The following is a 25659-nucleotide window of genomic DNA, read 5'->3' as shown; positions in this document are numbered from 1 at the left end:
CAACATTACCAAAATGGTCAATTGACCCCTGTAGCAGTTATTGTCCTTTGTAGTCAATTTTGGATATTTTTTTGTAATTTATTGTAGTCTTTTACAAAAATCTTCTCCTCTGAAACTACTGAGACAAATTTACCAAACTTTGCAACAACCATCATTAAGGTTAGTATCTAGCTAAAAAATGTCAGATAACCCTGCCTACCAACCAACAGGGCTGACTTGGTAAAAGTAGAAAAGTAAAAAGCAAGTTTTATCTATTATTTTTGAACCGTTATATTAAATAGAGAAAATCTGAAATGAAAAAATAAGTTCAGAATAATGAGCTCTATCAATTGTCCTTTATCATATATACGACTAAACTGCTAGACAAACTCTTATAGGAGTTATTGCCCATAAATGACAAGTTTTATGATATTTTATTTTCATTTTTGCCATTTATCATGAAAACTATGATATTTAGAGAGAAACTTTTTTTTCTGTTATGCTTCATTATATTAGATAATAAAATGCTTCGCAGGGCACAGCTTGATACGACCGCAGAGGTTGAACTTGTTGGGGCTAGTATGGACACACCATTCAAGTTTTATGCAGCTCTGCATTTGGGTTGTGATTAAAACGTTGACACAAAATAGATTTCTGACACAGAATGAATGTGGTCTAAAATCTTAAATATTTTAATTTGGTCTTTTACCTTTTATGGTCCAATAAATAAAATATAAATACATGGTTAGATTCAGCATAATATCAAAGAACCCCAAGAATTCAAGTTTTGATGAATTCAAATAAAGTTCAATTTTGAACCCTTTAGACCTCAGTGTGGAACAATTTGATAAAGGGGCCCAAATAATAAAAATCGAAATGCATGGTTAGATTCAGCATATCAAAGAACCCCATATATTCCATTTTTGTTGAAATCAAGGATTTGTATTTACTATACAAATCCTTGTTGAAATCAAACAAAGTTTAATTTTGTACCCCAATTTAGACCAACTTGTAAACTTGGCCCATAATAAAAAAAATCTATGTACATGTTCAGATTCAGCATATCAAAGAACCCCAAGAATTCAATTATTGTTAAAATCAAACTTAGTTAAATTTTGGACCCTTTGAACCTTAATTGAGACCAATTTGAAAACGACAAAAAATTAAGAATTTAAATACACGTTTAGATTCGACACACCAAAGAACCCCAATAATTCAAGTTTTGATGAAATCAAACTAAGTTTACTTTTGGACCCTTTTGGTCCCTTATTCCTACACTATTGGGACCAAAACTCCAAAAACAATCCTAAACTTCCTTTTGTGGTCATCAACCTTGTGTTTAAATTTCATATATTTCTATTTACTTACTAGTATACTAAAGTTATAAACCAAGAAAAATGCTTATTTGTGCCCTTTTCGGGGCCCTTATTCCTAAACTGTTGGGACAAAACTCCCCAAATCAATCCCAACTTTTTTTTTATGGTCATAACCCTTGTGTTAAAATTCATATATATCTTTTTACTTCTACTAAAGTTATTGTGCGAAAACCAAATGTCTTCGGACGACGACGACATGATACCAATATACGATCGCAAAATATTTTTTTTGCGGTCGTATAAAGATAAGATAAAGATATTTTATTTCCTAATCATAGGGCTCATAACAAGCATGTAATCACATAAAGTAAAAATAAAAAGCCTTTTCTTTCCTTATTATAAAGGGTCTTCAACCGAGTTCATTGAACAAAACTGGCATGTTCTCTCCGATCTTGGCAGTGTTAATATTTTTTCCATGTTCATCAATTTTTCGTTATGCGGAGACAATGATTGCTTATTCTAAATCTAGTTAGTATAACTCTCTTATCTCTGTTCTTAATTTTGAAGTAATCTTCAAAAGTGAAATTATGTCTAAATTTAAAGTAGTTGCTCAATTTACTGTGATCATCTTTTTTTTAAAAGTCTTTTTGATGGCTCCAATATGTTAAAAAATCCGTTTTGATACATTTTGTAAGTAAAATTTTGAATTTATTTTTACTGAGTTTTTTACAAAGTGCTAAATTTAAACCAAGTTTTTCACTAAAAAACTTTATGTTTGCATACCACGATTGATTAGCCACAGCTTTATCAGAGGAACTTTCAATATAAGCATCACTTAAGAGATCAGTGGGCGAGTTTTCAAGGTGGTGCCAATACATAAACATTTAAATTACTATGTTAATATACAAAGGAAATCTACCTAGCTCTGATATAACTCCAATATTTGTACAATTTTTGGAGACACCAAGAACATACTTGCAAAATTTAAGATTTAATTTATCAGGTTCCCAATCTTTGAAGATTTCAAAAAGATGCATGGTTCTTCTTTTTGGAGTCAAATTTAACATACCCCATATTTCACAGCCATTGGTTTGATGGTGTGATCAAATATATGAAGTAAAGTCTTAATAGATGGAGAAAATGACTTAATGTTTTTGTAAAATTTAAAAGAAGCCTTTAGTTCTTTATCATATAGGTTTTTTTCTAGCTGCATTAAATTTTCCAGTATTAGTAAGAACTAATCCTTAAGTATTTATAGAATTTCAAACACTCTATTCTGTTTGCACCTATATTAAATTCATCTGACAGTAGTCTCCCATTTTTATTAAAGATTATAATTTGTGTTTTCTTTGTGTTTATTTCAAGACACCAGTCACTACAATATTGGTATAAAAAATAAGTTGGGTTTGTAAACCCTTTTTATTATCTGAAAATAACACCAGGTCATCCGCATAGAGAAGGCAAGGTACACATTTATTATTTAATTGTAGACAAGACAAGACAATTTATTACAACTTAGGCACACGTATGGTGCTACAAGAGGATAACAATTATACATTAAAAATTACATACATACTTATACATTTACAAGAAAGTCACACAATAGATTAATAATTGATATCATACAATAAAACTGAAATATATTTGGTTGATTTGTTTGCAAAATTCTTAATTGCAACGTGGTTAGAAATTATTGTAACATGCTATGAATTATGAAAATATTTTTTCAATATGTCTTAGAAACATGCACACTTTTGTTAGCACTGGCACGTTACAGTGTGATAATAGACCAATAAATTTCAATTGGGAAGGATTTTTTATGTAATATGTAGGTATATACCTTTCTCTTAAAGACATAATTTGTTTATTGGAACATACAAAAAAATAATGATATTCGTCACCAATGGTATTTGAATCGCAGTGACAGCATATACGATTTTCTCTTGGTGTATTTTTCCACCGACCAACTTCTACAGTTGTCCTTTAAAGCTTTGGGCAAATCGTTTATGAAAAATTTATAAACAGGTTAGGACTTAAAACATCCCCTTGACGGACTCCAACTTTTGAACTAAAAAAAATCAGTTATTTTATTATCTACCCTCACACAGAGTCTGCCATTGCTATACATACTATTTAGAATTCTATAGAAAAAAACATCAATATTTCCCTCTAACAATTTCAACATGATACTAACGTGAAGCACTTTACATTATAATAGGCTTCACGAAAGTCCACAAAACATGTATATGGTTTTTTGCTACCACAGTTTAAATATCATTTTTATCAATAATGCATTTTAGAATGAAGACATGATCCGAAGTCCTGGATTTCTTAGAGAACCCAATTTGAGTTTGATGTGTGTATAATCCCGTTTTCAGACCAAAAATTATCAAGTCTGGTGTTTAAAATAATGTTAAATACATGTAGTTTGCCAATACTATTATTAATTGCTATGCCTCTATAGTTTTCAGGTTTATTGGGATCTTCAGATTTGTACAAAGGGCATATAAAACTTTGAGACGAAGACTTCGGATGGTGACCACATCCAAATATTGCATTGAATAGTTTTAGAAAACATGGGACCATGTGGGATTGTGACACTTTCAGCATTTCATTACTTATGTTGTCCAATCCAGGACTCTTTCCAGATTGGAGCTTTTTCAAAGCCTTTTGTAATTCAGACAAAGAAATTTCAAAATCAAGTGGAATAAAGCTTCCAATATTTTTTTCTAATTTCTTTAGTTTTTTTGTAATTTCGTTTACTTTGTTTGACAGATTTGGAGAAACAGATGCCAAATTAGAAAAATATTTGAACCAATTATCTCCATCTATATTGTTTGTGTTATTATTTTTTTGTTCATCTCTTAAGGAGTTTACCAGAGACCAGTATTCTTTTGGGTTTTCGGTTTCCAAATTGTCCAAGCGATCTAAGATAAGCTGTTTGAATTCTTTTTTCTTTTTTCTCCTCAGTTTTGGGTATTGTTTATTTGTCTTAAAAAAAAGAGCCCCGTACGATTGGATCTTTTGGAAATTTTGACATTAAATTGCCCTTTTCTGTGACAATTTTTTTTAAGTTGTTCCAAATCTTGACCAAATCATTTTTTTTTTATTATTTCTGTGAATTTTCTTTTTTTTTCTTTCTCAAGGATGCTTTACATACTTTATCAAAAATCGTGTGGACTTTACTGGTGTATAAATCAATGGTTTCTGGGTAAGCTCCAGCTTTTCATTCATAAAACTTTTAATTTCATTTTGAATAGCAGGATTACAAAATGTATAGAAATCACTCTAAATCACAAAAATGATCAGCAAGGCAGAATCTATTAATAAGTCAAAGAAACTTAACAGACTATAAAAGATCATTATTACAAGATCAACAAAGCAGATATTTTTGTCATGGTCTATTCTCGTCTACAATGTTGGAAAGAGTGCTTTGTTTGATATACGTACCATAGACCAAGGTGAGCGACAAAGGCTCCTTAGAGCCTCTAGTTTACTTTGTCAAAACATCTGATGTTCATGATTCTCCTAAGGAGGAAGTTGATGAATCTCAGTTTGGAGTCTACACACCATTGTTTTATATAGTTGTTCTCCATGTTTCTGATCATACAAGATCACCGATTTTACGTTTGAATTTAAACTTTTGATTTTAACATCGAGATGACCTTGAGGTCATTCCGATGTATTGCTATCGACTAAATTTCCATTATGCAAATTAGTTTTGGGTTTTCAACCGATCTTTAAAAATTATAGATCCTCGGACATTATCTAGTGTAAAATAACATTACTTATCTCTTGTTGTAAATTCATTTTTTCAATGGATACTCCTATAAATAATTTTTTTTCAAACACAAATTAATAATATGAAAATGTTTTGTCGTTAGATATATATATGAAAGTAAAAAAATCATTGATAATATCTATGCACACATACCGAAAAATTGTGTTAAAGCTTGCGGAAGAATATCTCAAGAACGTTTTCGACACTCCTAGCAAGGACCGGTAACTCTGTAATTGTTTTTGCGGGAAAATATGAATGGCTTCTAATATTCAATCTTTTAGAAAAATCTTTTTTTTTTTACAGAAGAGTATCAACCATGCACTTGCACTGCACTATTATTAGAATAGTAGAATATAATGATATTCAAATGGATGAAAGATATATACATGAAACTGTTATATTAATATAATATATAACAATTAACCAGTGTATACTCTGGTACTTTTAATATATTAGTATAATAGTCCCAGGTATACTGATTTGTATCACTACAATATAATAGTTATAACGTTGCGGCAATCTAATTAAAATTAAATATCTCACTCGCTCCAAGCATTAAAAAATGAGCGAGTGAGAGATTTAATTTTAAAAAGATATAATTGAACGTTGCGGTTAAATTTCCTGTCATTAACTCATCATCCACACACGATCTTGTCTCAAAAAAAATATATCTCTGTACATTAACCTCAGTTTCAGGTATAGAGATGTGATCTTTTTCTGTGACATGTGCTTTTGACCATCCACAAGAACTTGCGGTCATCCAATATCAGTACTTCAGTACTTTGATTGTGCTTCTTGTGATGTTACTGGCAGTCCATACGATCCCTATAATTTTAAAGGTGACTCTAGCTTTGATGAATCTTGATTTAATATGAGCATCTTTACCCCCTTCTATGTTGACGATGTTCCCTGCATGTCGATAAGTAAACTCCTCTGATTCTTCTATGTTGGTGTTAATTGTTCATCTTTACTGGTTGTTTACTTTTGAAATTGCACTTCATTACTTATGTCTTTTCTTCGTTTGGTTTGTGTACGAGCTTTATAGATGTTGAAGCGAGAAGGGATGTTTTTCTTACATTTGTTGTTGTGTACTGAATATAAAGGCTATATCATCCGCAAAATACAAGTCTTCTTGTTCTTGCCACATCGTCTATTGGATTCTATTTCTTTTCCCTTCGGTTGCTTGTTTCATGATGTGGTATATTGCCAAGAGGAAAAGAAACGGCGATATCCTTTTTTTACTCCAACTTGGACATCAAATCTCTCGCTTCGCTTGCTTTCGTGTTTAACTCTGTATTTCATGTGATTATAAGAGCTCCTGATGATGTTTATGAATGTTTGTGGTATTCCATAATGAGCCATGATGTTCCAACGGGATTCTCTGTCCAAGCTTTCAAATGCCTTCTCAAAGTTAATCAGTAGGGTGGTGTTTCACTCTAATGACTTTTCTATTATTATGCGTAGTGTGGCTATCTGGTCTATGCCAGTGCATGATCGGTAAATCCTAAATCCTGCTAGCTGTACATATTCAGCTTAGTTTTTCATCTACAGCCTTGAGAGGTCGTGTAAGGAGTAATCTGTTTACTAGTATTACTTTTTCTACCACTGATAGTAGTGAGATTCTTCGTTAATATTTGCATTCTTTAATATTGCCGTTCTTTGGTAGTTTGATTAGATGGCACTCGTTCAATTCTGTAATGATGAACAGGATATATCTCGCCTGCTTTACTCAATATCATGATTGAATTCATGTGTGAAATGTGAAAGTTTTACTTCAAGTATCACATAAACTAAACATTATAAGTAAAATAAACTGTTATCACAGAGATATGTGACGCTTTTTTGTAATTTCAATCATGCAAATGTTGAAATTAAAATAGCAACACTTTAACATGTAAGTTTTGCAAATATTCAAAATCAATGAACCACGCCTGAAGGTACATGGCTAAACAACCTCCATGGAAATGAGATGTGCCAATGCTAATACAACTGCATACTAAATACCATTGACTTATCATAAGTGGTTCCACATAAACAAATCTAATAACACACTAATGAGATCACTAATACTTGAAAACTAAACAAACGTTTCAAAGTCAATAGACTATGCATGTGGGGGCGGGACCAACTTAATCGCCATGGAAATGGGATATGCCAATGCTTATGCAACTGCATACCAACTATCATTGACCTACCACTAGTGGTTTCCCATAAACCGACCTAATCACACACTATTACATGAAAACTAAGCAAAAGTTTCATAGTCAATAGACCACGAATGAGGGGGCGGGACCACCTTGATCTCCATGGAAATAGGATATGCCAATTTATGCTTATACAACTTCATACCAATTATCATTAACTTACCAGTAGTAGTTCCAAATAAACTGACCTAATCACGAATAAAATCATGAAAATTACGCAAAAATGTCAAAGTCAATAGACCATAACTGAGGGGACAGGGCCAAATAATCTACATGGTAATGAGATGTGCCAATACTTATACATCTCCTTACCAAATATCTTTGACTGGCTTACCACTAGTGGTTCACCCTTAATTAGACCTAATCACAAACTCAATACATTGTTGACGCCGCCGCCGTCGCCGTCGTCGACGCCGAACACAGCATACCTATGTCTCGCTTTTTGACTCCGTCAAGCGAGACGAAAGGTAAACAAGTCCAAGTCAGATGAACCCTGCCAGAGTTAATCATTTCATAAACTAAATGAAGTTTGCTTATTGCTTGTAAACAGACAGAACCAAATTTAGGACACTTAACATTGACTAATGAATCACATAAAGAGGTAAACTAAATATACTTGGCCTATTGCTTAAAGAATCTGATAAACAGACAGAACCACGTAAGCACACTTACCTTTTACCAACGAACCATATAAATGAGGTAAAGTTCGGTTAACCCTGTGTTTACTAGAACCTTACAATTATTTCATGTTTACGCCAAATAGTTGACCTATTGGTTGAAGAGAATAATAATGATTAATCGGACAAAATCAAGATAACTAAAACATGATTGGCCAATGAACCAGAAAAATCAGGTCCACATTGGGATAAACAGATAAACATAAAATGAGTTCAAGGTCAGATGAAATCTGTCAGACAGACATGCACATGCACCTGAAAATCATTTAATACACCAAACATAGTTGCATTTTTACTTATATTATCTAACAAAAAGACTAAATAGGAATACAACATTAGCCAGTGAACTGTAAAAATGAGTAAACGGTTAGTTAAATGTGACAGTCAGAAATATATCCATACACCAAACATAGTTGAACTATTGCATACAGTATATTTATAGAATACGGACTTAAGCACGACAGGAAGCACCTAGATACATTTTACAAGGACAGTGTATCTCTTACAAACGCACGTGTGACACACAGAAACTTCGTAACATACATGCACATATGATTATATATACAGGTACGAAGTATCCAGGTCTTCTACCATCTGAAACATAAAGTGTTAACGCCGTCGGATAGTAATCCACGTGTCTGGACAGTGGTATTCTGCTATTCCTTTAAGTTCAATGAGAGACAAAATCCATGTGAATGCATTGCATATAATAGGCAGATTTAAACAAGTGCATATTTACATGCACCTCACGGCAAATTTTCACCACGAGTTTGAGAAGGGCTTTATTAATACGAACAACCATCACAGAAGGCACATATGCAAGTATTTTTTATTTTAGTTATATCATATGCATTGTGTGATTTAATGAAAATGAAAATATAGTGCATTAAATGTGCCGGAGTCGAGAAGCTTTATGACATTTAAAGGTTTCATCTTTCCAGTCAGCGGTTTTCGTGTGCTTATTTATGATTTCATGAAAATAAAAATATACTGCATAAAATGTGCCGGAGTCGATAAGTTGTATGATATTTAAATGTTATATCTTTTCAGTCTGCTGTAAAATGAGAGGTTCAGTATCGAGATCTTTTCTGTTACTCGATGGAATATTTTCTGTGCCGTTGGTATACAAAATGAAGTAACTACCAGTTTTAAAAATATTCTTGTCTTTTAATAAGAGGGAAAATATAAATTATACAATAACATATAACAAATTTATAGTCTCAAAGAATCCTGTTTTCCGCAGTTTGACACTGCCAAGTGCTATAATCATAACAATTATATTAAGTCCCAACAAAAATCCTCAACCATTTTAGGTACACAGTTTGAAAATATATTTGGCCTTGTCAAAAATCAATTTAAAAAAGTTGTATCAAGCACTATTTTTTTTTGTCTTGGGACAAGATAAAGAGTTGTATCACTTGTTTATATAGGAACACCTATTTTTTATTCCTATAGCAAGTTTGTTGACACAATTTGGAGACGAAAACATAAATGGATTTCGAATATTTCAATACGGCTTTCTGGGTTTATGTAGAAATACAATCGTCATTTATGCAACCATCACTATCAATATATTAATTATAGAATCTTTGCAGGCAACCACTATAACATGTGAATATATAAAGTCCCTTCAGTCAGAGATATGAAATTTGATGCCTACTGATCAACATGCAATGTTTGTGATAATGTCCTAGACTGACACCATCAAGCTTTTTCATATATAAATATATAATTGCTCTAAATTTCCGAAAAACAATGTCAGATCTGCATTGTTCTTCCCTCGAGTTTGGATTCAATCTCATGCTATAGGGATATAGAGACAGCAACACCTGCACTGGGTCTAACGCTCCTGGCCACTGGGATCTCTAGACTAAACCTAAAATTAAGCTTATTTGGCCAAGTTTTACCTTTCCTCGTCAGTAGAATCTAGAGTTGTAACACAGTATATGATATATTAGGCTTGAAACTGGAAGTGATTGCACATAGATGAAAATTTGAAACTGGCCTAAAAGAATTCAGCATATGGAATATATAATGAATTTCCAATTAATTTTTTTTTAAATTTTAGCACAATAGTTTGAGAGCAATGTGTTTTAGACATGACTGGCGTCATATCATGACAACAGTTTGCACTGAACTTTAGTCCGTGTAAGATGGTCTATTAAGGTAAGCAGTTTCTTATCTTTTAATAAGCAATTTTTCAACATCATAGAAGTTGGAGTCTAAAGGGTTATTTAATGAATAAGCCAGTAAAACTGTTTTGAGTGTGTGTTTAATTGTGCAGCACCTAACCTCAATCTATTAAGAGTGAGTTAGATTAATATTTCGTAAACTACTGAACTGTCTGATCCTTATTTGTCACCCGTAATCGGAGCGTTGATAAAGCAAATGATATTTGATGAAAAAGGTTTCAGTCATTGGAACATGGTCACTACTACGTTAGGGGAGTATTTTTAGCGTGAAATGATTTCAAGAAAAAATATAAGAAAGAAGGAAGACCATGATGAGCCATAATCTGAAATTGAAAAAAAAAATGAAAAAATTATTCAATATTCAAAATATTTCATTTAGTTTTATCTATAAATAAATAAAATGATCTAATCTGAACTCTCGTAGTATAAAAATTTCAGCTATCATATCAGTGTAATGTCATTAACAAATTAAAATCATAAACATTTTTTTTCTTAAAATAGATTTTCTACATAGTTTTAGGCAAAATAAAATATCAGCCAAGGCCCTACCATAAAAGAAATGTTAAATACATTAACATCTTTAATGAAGACATCGTTTAACAAACTTGTTTTGTGGTAAGGCCTTGGCTATCATATAAGCATAAATGGCAAGCTCTCAAAGTAATACTATTTTGGCAGTACTTTTGCAATTCTGCTTTAAAAGCCAGACATTTAAGCCCTGTGAAAAAAATATCCGAGGCAGAAAACTAAATTTCTAAGCCAAAAATTAAAAGATAAAACATATTCAATGTTTGACCGAATTGTCAATATAGCTTAGAGCATGATTTATAAGAAATATTTTTGTCTGGGACCTATTTTTAGGTATTTGAATTCTTTGAAATATTTCAAAGCTTATATCATATTAAATCATATTGACTCAATGTTAATAAATATAAAAGCAGGGATATGTCGTATCAATTTCACACAAAAAATATCCCTAAATGCAACTGACTCATTGTAGTTTATTTTGGTTTTTTTTTTACATTGAAATACAATGTAGTTCATTTTGGATTAAAATTTTATTTACATTAAAAGTCAACATAATAATGAAAGTGAATGAATAATCGGGGAATTCAGATACCGAGAAATTTTAACTCTAGTTAACATTTGGAATGTTCTCCTCGTATGAAGGCAATAATTGTATAATATTTGTATGACTCTAGATAATTAAAATTACAGAATTTATAACTTGTTATATAATAATTAATTGCAACCAATGTAATGAATACAGATATCTGAAAGACTCTTGTGAAATCTGAAATGAGATATTTTGATACATGTGTTTTAGCCAGGCACTTAATTATTTCGCTAAAAAATACCTATATACGTAACAAAGACATTGTAAATATACTTCCAATATTAAACTAGATTTGCTTGTTCGAAATCTGATCAGTGTAAAAAATAGAATATAGAAAAAGCAAATGTTAAAGTATAAAAACATAAAACACGCGCGTCACATCCTTAAAGGAATAAAGTATATAAAACATTTCTAGCGTGATAAATTTTCAATAGCACTTGGGATTGTAAGTTATTTACACCAATATATAAAGTTACAGTCATAGTACACAAGACATAGTCCTTGTAGGCGAAGTCAAAGCTGGCGTGGCTAACGATTCTACATTTGAAAAATTAGATGGTGCTGCCATTGGAGATAATGTCATTGTAGTCACCGGGAACGTTGGAAACTGGAAAGCAGATGCAGAGCAAACCCTTGGGCTCATTGTCGTTATTGGACTAAGGGAACTCCAGAAATGTAAAAATGGAGTTCTTGGTCCAATCATTGGACTAGGCTGCACTAATGGCGAAACGAATTTTGGACTTGCAGGTATAAGAGCACTTAAAGATGATGAAAATATTGATGATGTCATACTGTTAATTTCACTGAAGGACAAGGGCACCGGTTTCGGTTTAGAAGAATTAACAACTAATGACAGTTTACTTCCTCCATTCATTTTATGTGTCACAGAATCACTTTTCGATGTTGATAAATTGACAGGTGATGGCGATGGTGAACAAGATGGAACCCTTGTCTCTGATATACTTGTGTTTCCTACCTCCATTACAGTATGAGGTATGGGACTAGGAGTTGTTGTATCGGGCTCTTCCTGTTTAATCCATGACAAGTTTTGAGTATGATTCGGTTGTAATGCATGATTTGCCGAAGATTTTAATTCCATGGGGTTATACGAAGCAAAATGTGGATATACTTTTTGTCCATATTCTTGTGCCAATGTTTCCATCTTCACTTTAAATGGCACTTTGTTTTCTGTCTTCACTATTTCTGGAAATGAAACAAATTTGTACACAAATTTTTGTCCCATTACTTTTTTAATTATATTTTTGTCATAATAATACCTTAGTGCTCGACTAAGTTTGTCATAATTCATGTTATGTTTATTCTTCCGCAATCCCCATAGTTTAGCAACTTCTTCTGCATTTATAAGCTTAAATTCACCTTCATTATTTGTCCACTGAATAATCCGACTATGTTGATTACTGATTAACAATTCCAAAAGAAACTGCCATAATGTTATACTATTTGAATCCATAGCTGAAAAACAACAAAATTCGGAATAAGCATTGACAATGATTGAGTAATTTCAATTTATGTTAAACTATATGTACGTTAAACTATATTTCTACAAGACTAAGGTAGAACATTCTGAAACTAATATTTAAAGTTTGTCCTTTTCGTTAAGAGTCGTGTTTGTAATAATCTCAGTAGCTCACTTGATGCTCAACAACATTACAGTAAATGTCTTGTATGCATCCAGAGTGAGTTTCTGAAATCCAACAAAAAAGTAAAGATACTAGAGCTTATAAGTGTAGATCTGAGAAAATGTCAATATTTTCAAAATACCTTTTTAAAAAACCCTTTAACTCATCACATTAACAGATTTGTATTTGGAAACAAACAATTTGACAACTTATATTAAAAGAATGGGTCTCTTATTAGTAGAAAGTACTTCAAGGGTCAGTGTTAACTTATATATATTTTTTCGTTTGGGCTTGTATCATATTTTCCCTCCGGTTTATATGATCCGTTCATCCTACATTGACTCTTAAAATTCAAGAGTCTATCTAAAAATGAGGGTACTTTTTATATGGCCTTCCAAATACCGTTTCGATCCCTAACATCACCGAAGAGACATTTAATGTCGAAATCCGGATCTGGTGTACTAAATAAATATTGACACCGTATGTTTGTGGCATAACATCGTGGCCACAAGTTAAAAAAAAAAATTCTGTTTAGTATTAAATTTACATTAAGATCCATTTTGTTACATCTTGTGATCAAATTTATTTGGCAATCGCCAATGGCAGTCAGCAGGGTTAAAGAACATCAGTTGTTCGACCTGTTAGTCAAATGCGTTTTGTTTAAATATACTTTTTCACTTTTTTGGTCTTTTGGAAAATGTTGTTTGTGCTGTTTTTAGACCCTTCTATATACATATATATATATATATACTAGAACACACCCGTGATATCGCGGGTCTGTGGCTGAATTAAAAGAATATAACTATGCGTAAGCCTTATTTTAGTATTGGTATTGTCATCTGATAAAGTCATGCCGATTATAAGATGCACAGTTTTCTCTGCTTTCAACATCTTTCTGTTTGAACCCGTCGACCTGGAACTTATCAATTATTGGTATTATCAATTTTATTTGGAAAACAAAAGTCCCTGGAAAGGAGTATTTTTTAATCAACAGCATTGTCCTTAATGAGTTATAACTAAAGTTGAATTCTTTGATTCGCTGTTTTACGTCATTCCGGCTAACAAATTGAAAACTGTACATGCTGTACCTATATACGCCTTATTTTAAGTCCAGAATTATATTATTCGTATTGTCATCTTAGAAAGTCATACTGATTAAAATACTACAATCGGGAACAATGTGACAATGATTGAATTTAGTAGTGTCAACCCTGTGATTACGACTCGTGTATATAGCAAAATCCTAAATACAGCGTTTGGTGGTGCGCCTGTCAGATGCGGAACGTACAGATAAGGTAATAGGTAACAGGTGAATATACTATTGGTATTATATACCCTGTAAATATTCATATACATGTAAATATTCATATTCTTATCCTTATCCTTCGGGAGTGCTCCTTAGATAGGAGGAACATACCAGTAACAGTAACAGTAACAGTAATTGGTATCGGTATCGGATTCGACCCGGAACTTCTAAATTATTAGCAATATTAATTGTGTGGGAAACAAAGGGGTCTAATCAACAGCATTGTACTATATTAGTTAGATATAAAGTTGAATTCTTTGATTCATCGTTTTTACGTGATGACGGCTGAGAAATTGGACCTCGTAATTTTAGTATTATAGATACCAAGTTTTCCCAGTCTAAATTTTCAATCAGTACACCGACTTCTGATGAATTTGGTTGTAAGACGTTATAAACATTGTGGGAAAATCATGACCTTGTGCAATGCCAAAATGTATCGACATAAATCTGTGTAATCAAGGATTTGTATAGTTAGACTATACAGATCCTTGGTGTAATGTATTTGTTCCGATTATATTTTGTATATCTATATTATTAGTTTGTATACGATGAAATGATTTGATACGATTTGGTTTTACCTTACGTCATTTTCAAAGAAAACAAAAAATAAACAATGGAGGATTATTTCAATATTTTTAGGAATAACTTGAAGTACAATTTTATAAAAAAATCTTTTTATATAACACGTCAGGGTTTTACTTCTAGAAATAAATAAATGAATATATATATTAAAAAAAAACATTCGTGTTATCAATCTGTGCATACTTAAATTTTACATTATTTTAACGTTTTCATTTCGTTTCTCATCTTATCAAATCGTATATGATGAATCAGTGTTAAAACATTTCTCATCTTATTACATAAACAAACATACCAAATTCAAAATGTTAAAACATGAGCGACTAAAAGCTCACCATATTCCAAACAAACTTTTACACAAACTAAAGGTGTTCATGAACATAAATCGCAATAACTGACTGAATAAAAAAACAGTTGTCTAACGATCGTAATGTCAAAATATGAATGCCTTATTGGTGTATAGGACTAGTAAGTTTGTATGGCATGGCTTTCAATGTATACGGTTTTCCTCCTTGTTGATGACACCTTCAAGAAGCAATGACAAGCCATGCCAAGCTTTATTTTGACATTAATACTGATATGGATAATTTTTCTTGAAGTCACACAGCATAATTAATACTGACATTTAATATTTCATGTCCAGTGACAAGTTTTACACAACCTAGAACGATTATTTTTTTAAGAGACTAAACCATGTTATCTGATTTTTAAGTTTTATCTATAAATACTGTCTCTGTCTGCAAGAAGGCATATATCACCGTACCGGGACGAATTGTTCCAACTCAAATTAAAAGTCTGTTTGTTTTTATCCCTTATTTGATGTGTGCTTACAGGAATAACAGCAAATAACAGATTGTGATTTTCCAGGTCCACTACTTTTAACACTCGTGTAGGCCATGTTGATATCGTGACAACAGAGGAGGTATGATACTTGAGTATGAACCTTTTTGGCTGATGTGGCATAAAGCAGTTATCAATCAATCATCAATCACAATTGTTGACACGTTTAAACAATGACAACAGGCCAAAAACAGTGGCATAAATTGTTCTTTTAAAAAAAAAAGGTGAGCAAATACGCCTTGTTCAAAAACTTCATTCTTTCAAAAAGAACGCTGTCACCAGTGACCCAGTTAGTTTCCCTGGAGTTTATCAAAAATCGTCTTTTGTTCACTACCAATAACGCAATAAGTTGTCTTAGTATACCATACATTACCTTTTGTTTGAGCATTGTTGAGGGTAAATCGATGAGTGAAATGCTCCTGAGCTATGTCGTCGAATGTCATTGGACCCTTTTGTCCATCTGCAAAATAGTGACCACGAAACATTACTAATATTTATATTGTCTCAGTGTCATCTTGTCTTTGTGTCATTTACAAGTAAGTGAACATTTCCAATGTAATCCTAAAGCTTAAATCAAGTCAAGTTCCATGTAAAATTTCCCAAAAAACTACAAAAACAACGAATAAACTTCACCAATACGCACAAGCAAAAAAATAAATTAAGGACATTCTTTGAATATCTTATATGTAACGAATGATACAGCTGAACCTAGAAATTTAATAGGCTAAGGACCGCCCGATACGCGTTTCTTATCACCATCATCACTGTGTCGTGCATTTGAAAAACATTTGCAGTGAGGCACCATCAAGGATGTTATGAATAAAACACATCCAGTTTTTATGATAAATTGACAAAAAGGAACATATGAATCACACACATCTAATAAGTAATATCTAATTGATAATTCGAAGACAAAGAAGTAAACAACATCAAATCTGATCAATGAAGAAAAGACTCCTGCTGGAGCCTCATATTTGTATAGCTAAAACACAACTATTTAGTTACAAAAAGACGAGGAAATAACTTTGAGAACTTTCAGATGTATACACATGTTATTTTGATGACTAATCTATTTTGAAAGTGTCTAAATTTTTATATACGACAAATGTCAACATAATTCTTTCGTATATACAGTGTTTTTTAAAGATGGTTTCTACTATTGAAAATTATTTGACATCTATAAAGCATATTATATATCAAATTAACCATAAGAAGAACAAAATGTCACTCTAAAGTTATTTGTATTAAATGAGTACATTGAATATACAAACGTGTACATTTTTGTATCTAAAAGGGTCAAATTTGTGACCAAGACAGCTTTACCCATTTTGCATGAAAATAGGTTCATTAGTAAATGCAGTAACTATCTTAAACCGATTATGCAAAAAACACCGACCTTTTCTCATGTCTTTTGTAAGGATCACAGTTTAATAAGCAAAAACTTTTCCTGATCAATGAAAATAATTCATGTTTACTTCATTTAAATCATTGAGAATTTTATAAAAGAGTAAGGTTAGCGATCCCATGTATAAACTTTGGTAATACAGATCTACTTTAAGTTCGTCGTGGTCCCCGGTTTTACAGTAAAAATATATTGAGATTTGAGTAGGGTCTCAAAAGTTGATGCCAACAATTTTCCACAGTTGGACTATACGTAATGAGTGATACATGTACTTGAATGGTCTGTGCAAGTTCTTTAACCGTAAAAATATAATCTTTATGGTACACTTGTGGAATTTGTAAAATGCAACTTCATTTTAGCCGAGTTAAGTGTCCATAAGTATGAAAACTCAAATCGTCATGTATCTCATATCTCAAAAAAAAAATCCAGTCTTCAGTAAAATGCATCTACCGGTATCTCTTATTTTTTTAATGAATGAGTTACACCGAGTGACCCGGAAAAGTCTTATATTCACCAAAGTACAGATCAATCATGATGTCTTTTTAGATTTTTTTACTAGTTTTATATAATATTTCAATTCAATGTTTTTAAGGAAATCAAATGTTACCTCGATAAAATTTATAAGAAGTTCCTTTGTTACTTTTTCCGTCAATAAAACAAATACAGTCAGCAAAGGGGATATTAACCCCAAAAAGACAACTGTATAATTCCTTATTTTTTTGTTTTTCTAATAATTTTCTAGTGAACCACAAACCTTCCGTTCACATTCTACTGTACATAAAAGTCACTTACCTTCCATTCTATAGAAACTCCGAACTGATAAATTAAGTAAGCTTTCTCTCTAAAAAAAATAATTTTAGAAAATTTAAACTTTGCGGAACAATTTTAATTGTTATATACTAAGGAAGTATTTCATATAAAGTTTGCGATTTCGTATGTCACATGTGATCTGACATTCACTTCCGATAAATGACAGATCAATCAACATATCTAAAATAACCACATTTTTCTTAGAAGTATATATAACCTTCTCTGCCAGAGCAGTGCCTGTTTATTTTCGTCATTAAATGGCATATAATCTCCTTTTATGTCCGTAATCAGTTCATATAATGGTACACATTACTACTTATGTTAACACAACCTATTGATATTGCTGAACATGGATTCTTCAAAATTAAAATGTGTCCTTTAAAACATTTAGCTATATGGCCATCTCTGCAACACGTTGAATTTCTCGGTCGGCGATTTCAGTCCAAGTTAGATTTTATTTTAAAAACTCGTTATATTTATTACTTTACAATGGATTGCTATGTTTTTGCAAAATGTATTGTAGCCTGTGAAGACACAAAGTGTACATACTAGTGTATTTAACAACGTATAAAAACCCTTTTAAACATTAAAGGTACTGCCTGGTTATTAGATCAACTGGTGTTACTGGTGTTGTGTGTTCTCTCTCAAAGAAAAGGTGATTTAATTCTAAATTTTAATGAAATTTATACTTCCTGTTAGGCACTCTATTTGACTTTTAACCCCTAAATTCTATAAAAGGTAATTAAATATAACCTATTGGGGTCATACACGAAGAATCTATTGTGAATCTGAGTTCTTGAAACAGTTGCATGTACAGATTATTTTAGTGCGTTACAAGCATAATTTTAATTGTTTTCAATGTAAAATATAGGAGTAACAATATTTATCATTGTTATGTAATTAATTCTGGAGTACACTTGTACGATAGTAACAAAAACTCACTGAGGAAATAAATACATTTCTGGCTAATAAGTTTCCTTATTTTCGGTGTCTTATAAATAAATTCCCGGTTCAGCAAACATTTAAGGAAGGTCAAAATGTTTGCTAAATAAACACAAAAATTCCCTATAAATATTTACTCCTAATTTGGCAAAACGTACAAATTTTAAGCATATATTATTGGTGTCTTTTATACTTATCATGAAAATATAGTCAGAATATCACAGACAATGATAAAGGATCATATATTTCAAAATTACAACAAAAAAAAGACTGAAAATCTATAAAAAAAAAAACCCAAAAAACACGAAAAACTTTTATGACAATGAAAAAAAGTGAATTGTTGATTCCAACATTGAGTGCCTGTAATGTAACAAGTCGGTGTAGGTGTATGTTTTAGTCTGTTGTATTGTCCAATATTTTCGGTAACACTCTATTTTTTATGATACCATACTTGAAATTCGATAATGTTTAAATCAGCGAACACTATTTTAATAGAATAGTCTAAAACACTGGTAATACTTCATACAAAAGAAAAGCCCCAGATATTTTAAAAGACTTTATTAACATACACATTTAGAATAATTAAGAAATGAAATTTCTCTAAATTTGATTTCTTAATTATTTAAAAATTCGTCTGGGTTCCGCGGAACCCAGTGTCTCGCCTACTTTTGCTGTAAATCGCAGGCTCAACAAAAATGAGGAAAAAAATCAATAAAAATATTCATTTTGATACTACCTTTTGATTGTAAGAAGCTTCTGTTCAAGTTTGGTAAAAATCCAGGATAGTTTATGAATCTAATATGTTTTAAAAACTTTAACTGCAGACTGTATGTTATGTTAACTGGAAGAAAAACTAGGTCCATTTATAAGTAAAATACAGATACACAGGTACAAAATATTAACAAAATTTCCATCTAGATACTAAATTTTGATCATAAGCAAGCTTCTGTCCAAATTTGGTACAAATTAAAAATAGTATAAGAAAGGTATTAAAATTTAAAAAAAAATAAACACAGAGTGAATGTGTTGTTTCCTTTTAAAAGTAAAATACTGAAAAAATGGATTTATTTTTTTACCAAATTTACTTCTGGATACTATCTTATGATCATAAACAAGCTTCAGTCCAAAATTTTAAAAACTTTAACCACAGAGTGAATATTCGTGGACGCCGCCGACGCCGACGCTGACGGAATGTAGGATCGCTTAGTCTCGCATTTTCGACTAAAGTCGAAGGCTCGACAAAAACCGTTGTTATTGTTTTAATATCAAACAACATCTACTAATATATAGTATATACAGGAATCAAATACAAAAATATGATAGTAGGTGCTGTCTATCTTTGCCGATTACGATCCAGTGGAAAGGCGTGGACTAGATCGTTACCCCTGGCTGGTGAAGATATGTGCTGTAACATAAGCCTTTCTTTTTACACATGTCGCTTTAACTAAGTACAAATAATAATTTATATCACATCAAAACTTCAATCGGAACTCCTTTTAACGCCATGCCAAAAAAAAAAAAGACGAAAAGACAAGTTAAAGCCCACAACCTAAGAAATATGGAGATAAAGCAACACGAAATCCCCAAAAAAGCAACGAATATACTATCAAAATGCGGTTCAACATTGATAGTAAAAAAAACATCCGATAAAAAACGTTGAATGTAAATGATATGAACCTGCAGTGTCTTATATTATAGGACTAGGTTATACACCAGCATAGAAAACACCAATGCTCAGTTACACTCTAGGACGGAAAACTGTGTAAACGGAGATTCTTCATGTGATAGCCTTCTTTAATCGTTTCTTAACTTTTTAGACTTGTTGCCATGTACTTATAGATCTTGGTAAACTTTGTAGAGAGAATTTTCCGTTGAGTGTGTGTCTCTGATTATTTATTTTTCTATGGTATTTCCTTTTTTTTTCAATACAATACTGATAACAAATATTTCTTTCTTAACGTTGAATTTATTCTAAAGTCACAGCTATATGTAGAAGTATATATAAATAGGGACGAAGAGGCTTATTCTGCTTAGAAATGACGTGCAAGAATGCTTTATGCAACGGTATCAGGACGCACTTTCGTCTACAAAACTCGGATTCATCATCATTAATAATTGCTCGAAATATAAAAGGTCAGATAAAGCATTCTTTGTAAACATGCCTTATCAGAAAGCCTAATTATTAATCGTGTAAATATAAAAAAAAATCCAAAGTTACAAAAACAAATTCTGAATTTTTCGAAAAACTGAGGATTTTCTTATCCCAGGCAAAGATTATCTTAGCCGTATTTGGCACAACTTTTTGGAATTTTGGATCCTCAATGCTCTTCAACTTTGTACTTGTTTGGCTTTATAAATATTTTGATATGAGCGTCACTGATGAGTCTTATTTAGACGAAACGCGCGTATGGCGTACTAAATTATAATCCTGGTACCTTTGATAACTATATACACTAGTCCTATAATATAAGATCATATAAGACTCTGCAGGTTCATATCATTTACATTCAAAGTTTTTTATTGGATTTTTTTTTTACTATCAAAATGCGGTTCAACATTGATAGTTAAAAAAACATCCGATAAAAAACGTTGAATGTAAATGATATGAACCTGCAGTGTCTTATATTATAGGACTAGGTTATACACCAGCATAGAAAACACCAATGCTCAGTTACACTCTAGGACGGAAAACTGTGTAAACGGAGATTCTTCATGTGATAGCCTTCTTTAATCGTTTCTTAACTTTTTAGACTTGTTGCCATGTACTTATAGATCTTGGTAAACTTTGTAGAGAGAATTCTATTAAAGACGTCAATCTGGTTTAAAATTGTGATCTACATTTGTATGAGAACTCGTCTGCTCGTCGAAGTGAAGATTAAAAGAATGTTGCTCAATATTTTTAAAATTTGATTCTAAAGACTTTTGCTGACCTCTATAGATAGCTAAATATGTTAATGTGTTGATTGAATGCTGTCTCGCTAGCTTATATTCCAAATGGTCTTTTATTCACTCCTTAAACATGTATGTACATCATACGATCCATCAGAAAACTGAACTATTGAACGTGTCATGTAAATTCAAAAGTCAACGAACCATGACTATAGTTGACGAGACCTCAGATTTTTCGAAGCAATGAGTGCATTTACGGAAGTGCATACACATAAAAAGGAATGAATTCAGGCCACATACTGTTTATCAAACATTCAATCCATACAATTGCATGTCACTATATATGTACTGTCTGATGTACTGTAAGATTATTACAATAAACAAATTTTACTCAAACACGCGCAATCTGAATTTAAACATTTTTTTTTATCCCGAATATTAATGAAGCGAGGCCATTGAATAAAATGCATCGATGTTCATGCAACTCTGTATACAATGATAGATACCAAAATAGTCCAGTTTACGGACAATTTAGTCGTATCTGTCATATAGTTTTGATTGTGATGCTTTAAAATTAAGTAATACGTTGTCATATTACCGGTCCAGGAAACCGGTTTATTATTTTTCAAAACTCAGACTGACATTCACACTATTTAATTAATTATGATGTGTTTATTTTATTTTATGTTCTATGATGGATATGATAAATGCCGCTATGCTTTAAGCAGCCACCATTCAACAAATCTTAAATCGTTTTGAGTTGATATATTGTCGAGCGCATCATTTGCGCTGACACGGTTAGCGTAAATAAATTGGGGTCCTATATCAAAAGGTCATTAGAACTGAGGACAGGGGACACTGGAATATTTACTGTAAATGAATGATTGTGTATGTGAAATTTAGTTATATTGTTTATTATTTTGTATGTCACAAACTTAATGTTTAAAGTTTATATGGCAATAAATATTTGAATTTGAATTTGAATATATCAAATTTAAAAGTTAGAGGAGATTTGAAAAAGCTTTCTTAGATTTTTTTTACTAAAAAAAACACATTGAAAAAAAACCAATGTCAGAAATTTTCAAAACAGTTTTCAAACCCACAGAGTTTCTATAGAAACCATAAATATTCATCAGTGTGCGCTAAAAAGATTAAAAAAAGCTTCTAACGTTGTGTATTTCTGCTATTGTTCTAAAATCAAATTTCATACCATTTTCAATGACCACAATATTCCACAGGGAAATTTGTTATGTAAAGAATGTCAATCCACCACTATTCACCACGGTAATGTATAGATCCAGATATAGAACTGATTGGAGCCAAAACAAAGGGGAAAACCGAAAAACTAGTTACTACATATTAATAAACAAATTTACTCTACTACTGTTATAGATATTCCAGGTCAATCCAGGTCTTTTGTCATCACGAACGTACGTTGAAGATGGTTTTTTTTATGTGGTCAACAAAAAAAAGAACTTGTATGCATGTTTTCCGATGAAAAAGCAAGATTCCAGAATTTGTATGTTTAGTAATAAAGCATTTAAGCCTTGTTTACCTTTTACCGGCACATTTACCGAAATATTGCAAGGTGTCAAACTGTACAAGTTAATTTTTTCGTCGAATTCGTACGGATAATTCCTCGAGACACCAATTCGTAGTAAACTGCAGGAAATACGTCTGGTAAAAATTACAGAATGACTATTAAAAGAAGGGGAATCCACCTTCATGATGATGAAATGTCATAGTTGCCTTCGTATGCAGACTACAAAAGGTCATTATTATAATAATATTATATTGAAAAAAACCCAACTTTTTCAATATCTATGCAATTTAATAGAAGTGGAATAAAAATAACTTACATACAATACACCAGTGTAGGTGTATTTTTCCAACGAATGTCATTGTAAAATTGTTATTTGCGGGGGAGTGTGATGGCATGACAAAGTAGAATTGCGACACACCTGTGAAATATTTGTATCTTCGGCAATCGCTTCATCGTATGTTCTTATGTGTATTTATCAGATTGAGATTTTCCCTAGAAAATAATTGTTACGTTTTATTTATTTTTTTGTACTATACATATGTCAACCAGGTACCGATAATATAAAATAATGTGTTTTTGTCGAGAGTGCAAGATTTCAGTATACACAAGATTGACCTAATTAACTTACCTTTATAGTGTTTATTCAGGTGGTCAAATTCAGTTTTAGTAAAATTACTATACACGATACAAGGTCAGTGACTGGCTCATGTATTACGGAATGTGATAAAATGACAAAATGGATTCCATTAAAAAAAATCTTCTCTAAAACGATTCGATATTGATGTGACCCGGAAGTTTACAGTGTTTACATATGGAACTCCCAGGTTTACGTCACATAGTGTGACGTCTGCCATTACCTGCAATGACCCCAATACACAACCAATCAATAAATGCTTCCGTAATGAAATATTATTTTTAAATACGTTTCCTTCTTCAATGAACTTCAATAATACGCGGGGAATATTGCGATTTGGCGGATTAACCCTGCAAAAAAAATGCCAGTAAATAATTAATCTGACACACAGCTGTCTCTATTTTAAAATAGTTTTGCTAAGATTAATAAAATAAATATTAAAAGCATATTTAGAAAATACCAAAAATCCATTATATTTGGTATATATGGATGTGTACAAATTATCTCTGAGCAAATTATATACTGGCTATCATATTGCAATTGCTAGAGCTCGTTAGAAACAAGGAGGTTATATCCTCGGTTATATCTTTGTTAGAAACAATAATTCTCCTTTCGATAAACGCAGTTTTATAGATAACAGGAATCCCCTTGAAAAAAAAATCACAATAAGTTTTGTAAATTTGAACTTGGAATAAGCGGAAATGTGCTAGTAACATTGCCTCTTGATCTGGGGAAGATTGACCCGAGGATTAACCGGGGCCTTTATTGACAGTTTTGCCATGGCGGTCGAGTTACATCAAACTTTCTGGTCAGGCCGGGTATTATGAAATCACAGAAAATTCAAGAACAAAATAATCCAATAATCTGTAGTCTTGTTGTCAAAGAAATATACAAGTAAATTCACTAATCTATTTATTAAAATTCCATTCCAGGACACTATTTACATTATACATGTTATATATACAGTTTACAAATTGTATAGTTCAAACATTCATTAGCACATTACTTTCACACGGTATCATAAACGGCACTCTGTATAAATTCGGCAACAGTGTCCAATACTGTTCACTCACAAAAACCACGCATAGTGTCCAATACTATGCGGACAAAACCACGCAACAATGTCCAATACTGTGCGGACAACACCACGCATCAGTGTCCAATACTGAGCGGAACCACGCAACAGCGTCCAATACTGTGCGGACAAAACCACGCATCAGTGTCCAATACTGAGCGGAACCACACAACAGCGTCCAATACTGTGCGGACAAAACCACGCATCAGTGTCCAATACTGAGCGGAACCACGCAACAGCGTCCAATACTGTGCGGACAAACAATAAAGAAATAATAATAATTCCAAAGCTATCAGTAATCTGCTAAGATGTATCTGAAAATGTTATCGCTAGAATAACAAAAAAATCCTTTTTAAATATTAACTTTTCACATTGTATTGTTCTTAAATGTCTTGCCTTCAATTCTGTTCTTGAAACTGAGACGGAGGGCCCTTATATACAAATTGCCACCAAAAATGCACCAACTATTCGACCTAAATTCTACTTGTTTATCTGACCTAAATTGCCACCAAATATGCACCAAAAATGCACCAACATATTCATACATAATAAAAATACTACTTAAACTCACACATGCTAAAAGGCTATGACCTCTATGGAATCAGATACATTACAAACTACTGATAACTATACTAGCTATGATACAAAAATAAAATGTAAAAGAATGAAATAAATGACTTTAGCAGATGATAATCAAAACGTAAACATGACAAAATTAATTACAGTGGACAAA

General features: G+C 31.9%; 1 protein-coding gene across 8 annotated transcripts; it reads right to left on the bottom strand.

Annotated features, from left to right (window-relative positions):
- Positions 1-9103: 9103 nt before the first annotated feature.
- On the bottom strand, positions 9104-24081 carry LOC139513838 (ETS domain-containing protein Elk-3-like). 8 transcript variants are annotated; one of them, XM_071302687.1, is made up of 4 exons: positions 23846-24081; positions 17826-17874; positions 16005-16091; positions 9104-12739 (listed from the first exon to the last, which is right to left on the bottom strand). In XM_071302687.1, exons 2-4 carry the CDS (start codon positions 17830-17832, stop codon positions 11745-11747), a joined length of 1089 nt encoding a protein of 362 aa, XP_071158788.1. In that variant the 5' UTR covers positions 17833-17874; positions 23846-24081; the 3' UTR covers positions 9104-11744. The 8 variants fall into 8 exon arrangements, with proteins under 8 accessions (XP_071158788.1, XP_071158803.1, XP_071158797.1 ...); XM_071302702.1 differs by lacking the exon at positions 23846-24081 and adding an exon at positions 23534-23709; XM_071302696.1 differs by lacking the exon at positions 23846-24081 and adding an exon at positions 23230-23377.
- Positions 24082-25659: the final 1578 nt, after the last annotated feature.

The sequence above is a fragment of the Mytilus edulis genome, chromosome 1 (genome assembly GCF_963676685.1).
Source record: "Mytilus edulis chromosome 1, xbMytEdul2.2, whole genome shotgun sequence".
NCBI classification, from domain to species: Eukaryota; Metazoa; Mollusca; class Bivalvia; order Mytilida; family Mytilidae; genus Mytilus; species Mytilus edulis.
The sequence above is the reverse complement of the archived record's forward strand: the minus strand, read 5'-3'. Positions and strand labels throughout refer to the sequence as shown.

What these genes read in the sequence shown, in the direction of transcription:
- LOC139513838 (XM_071302687.1), bottom strand. An exon ending in CAACAATGCTCAAACAAAAG is followed by an intron (nt 12,740 to 16,004) that starts GTAATGTATGGT and finishes GTTGTTTTTCAG; the next exon opens with CTATGGATTCAAATAGTATA.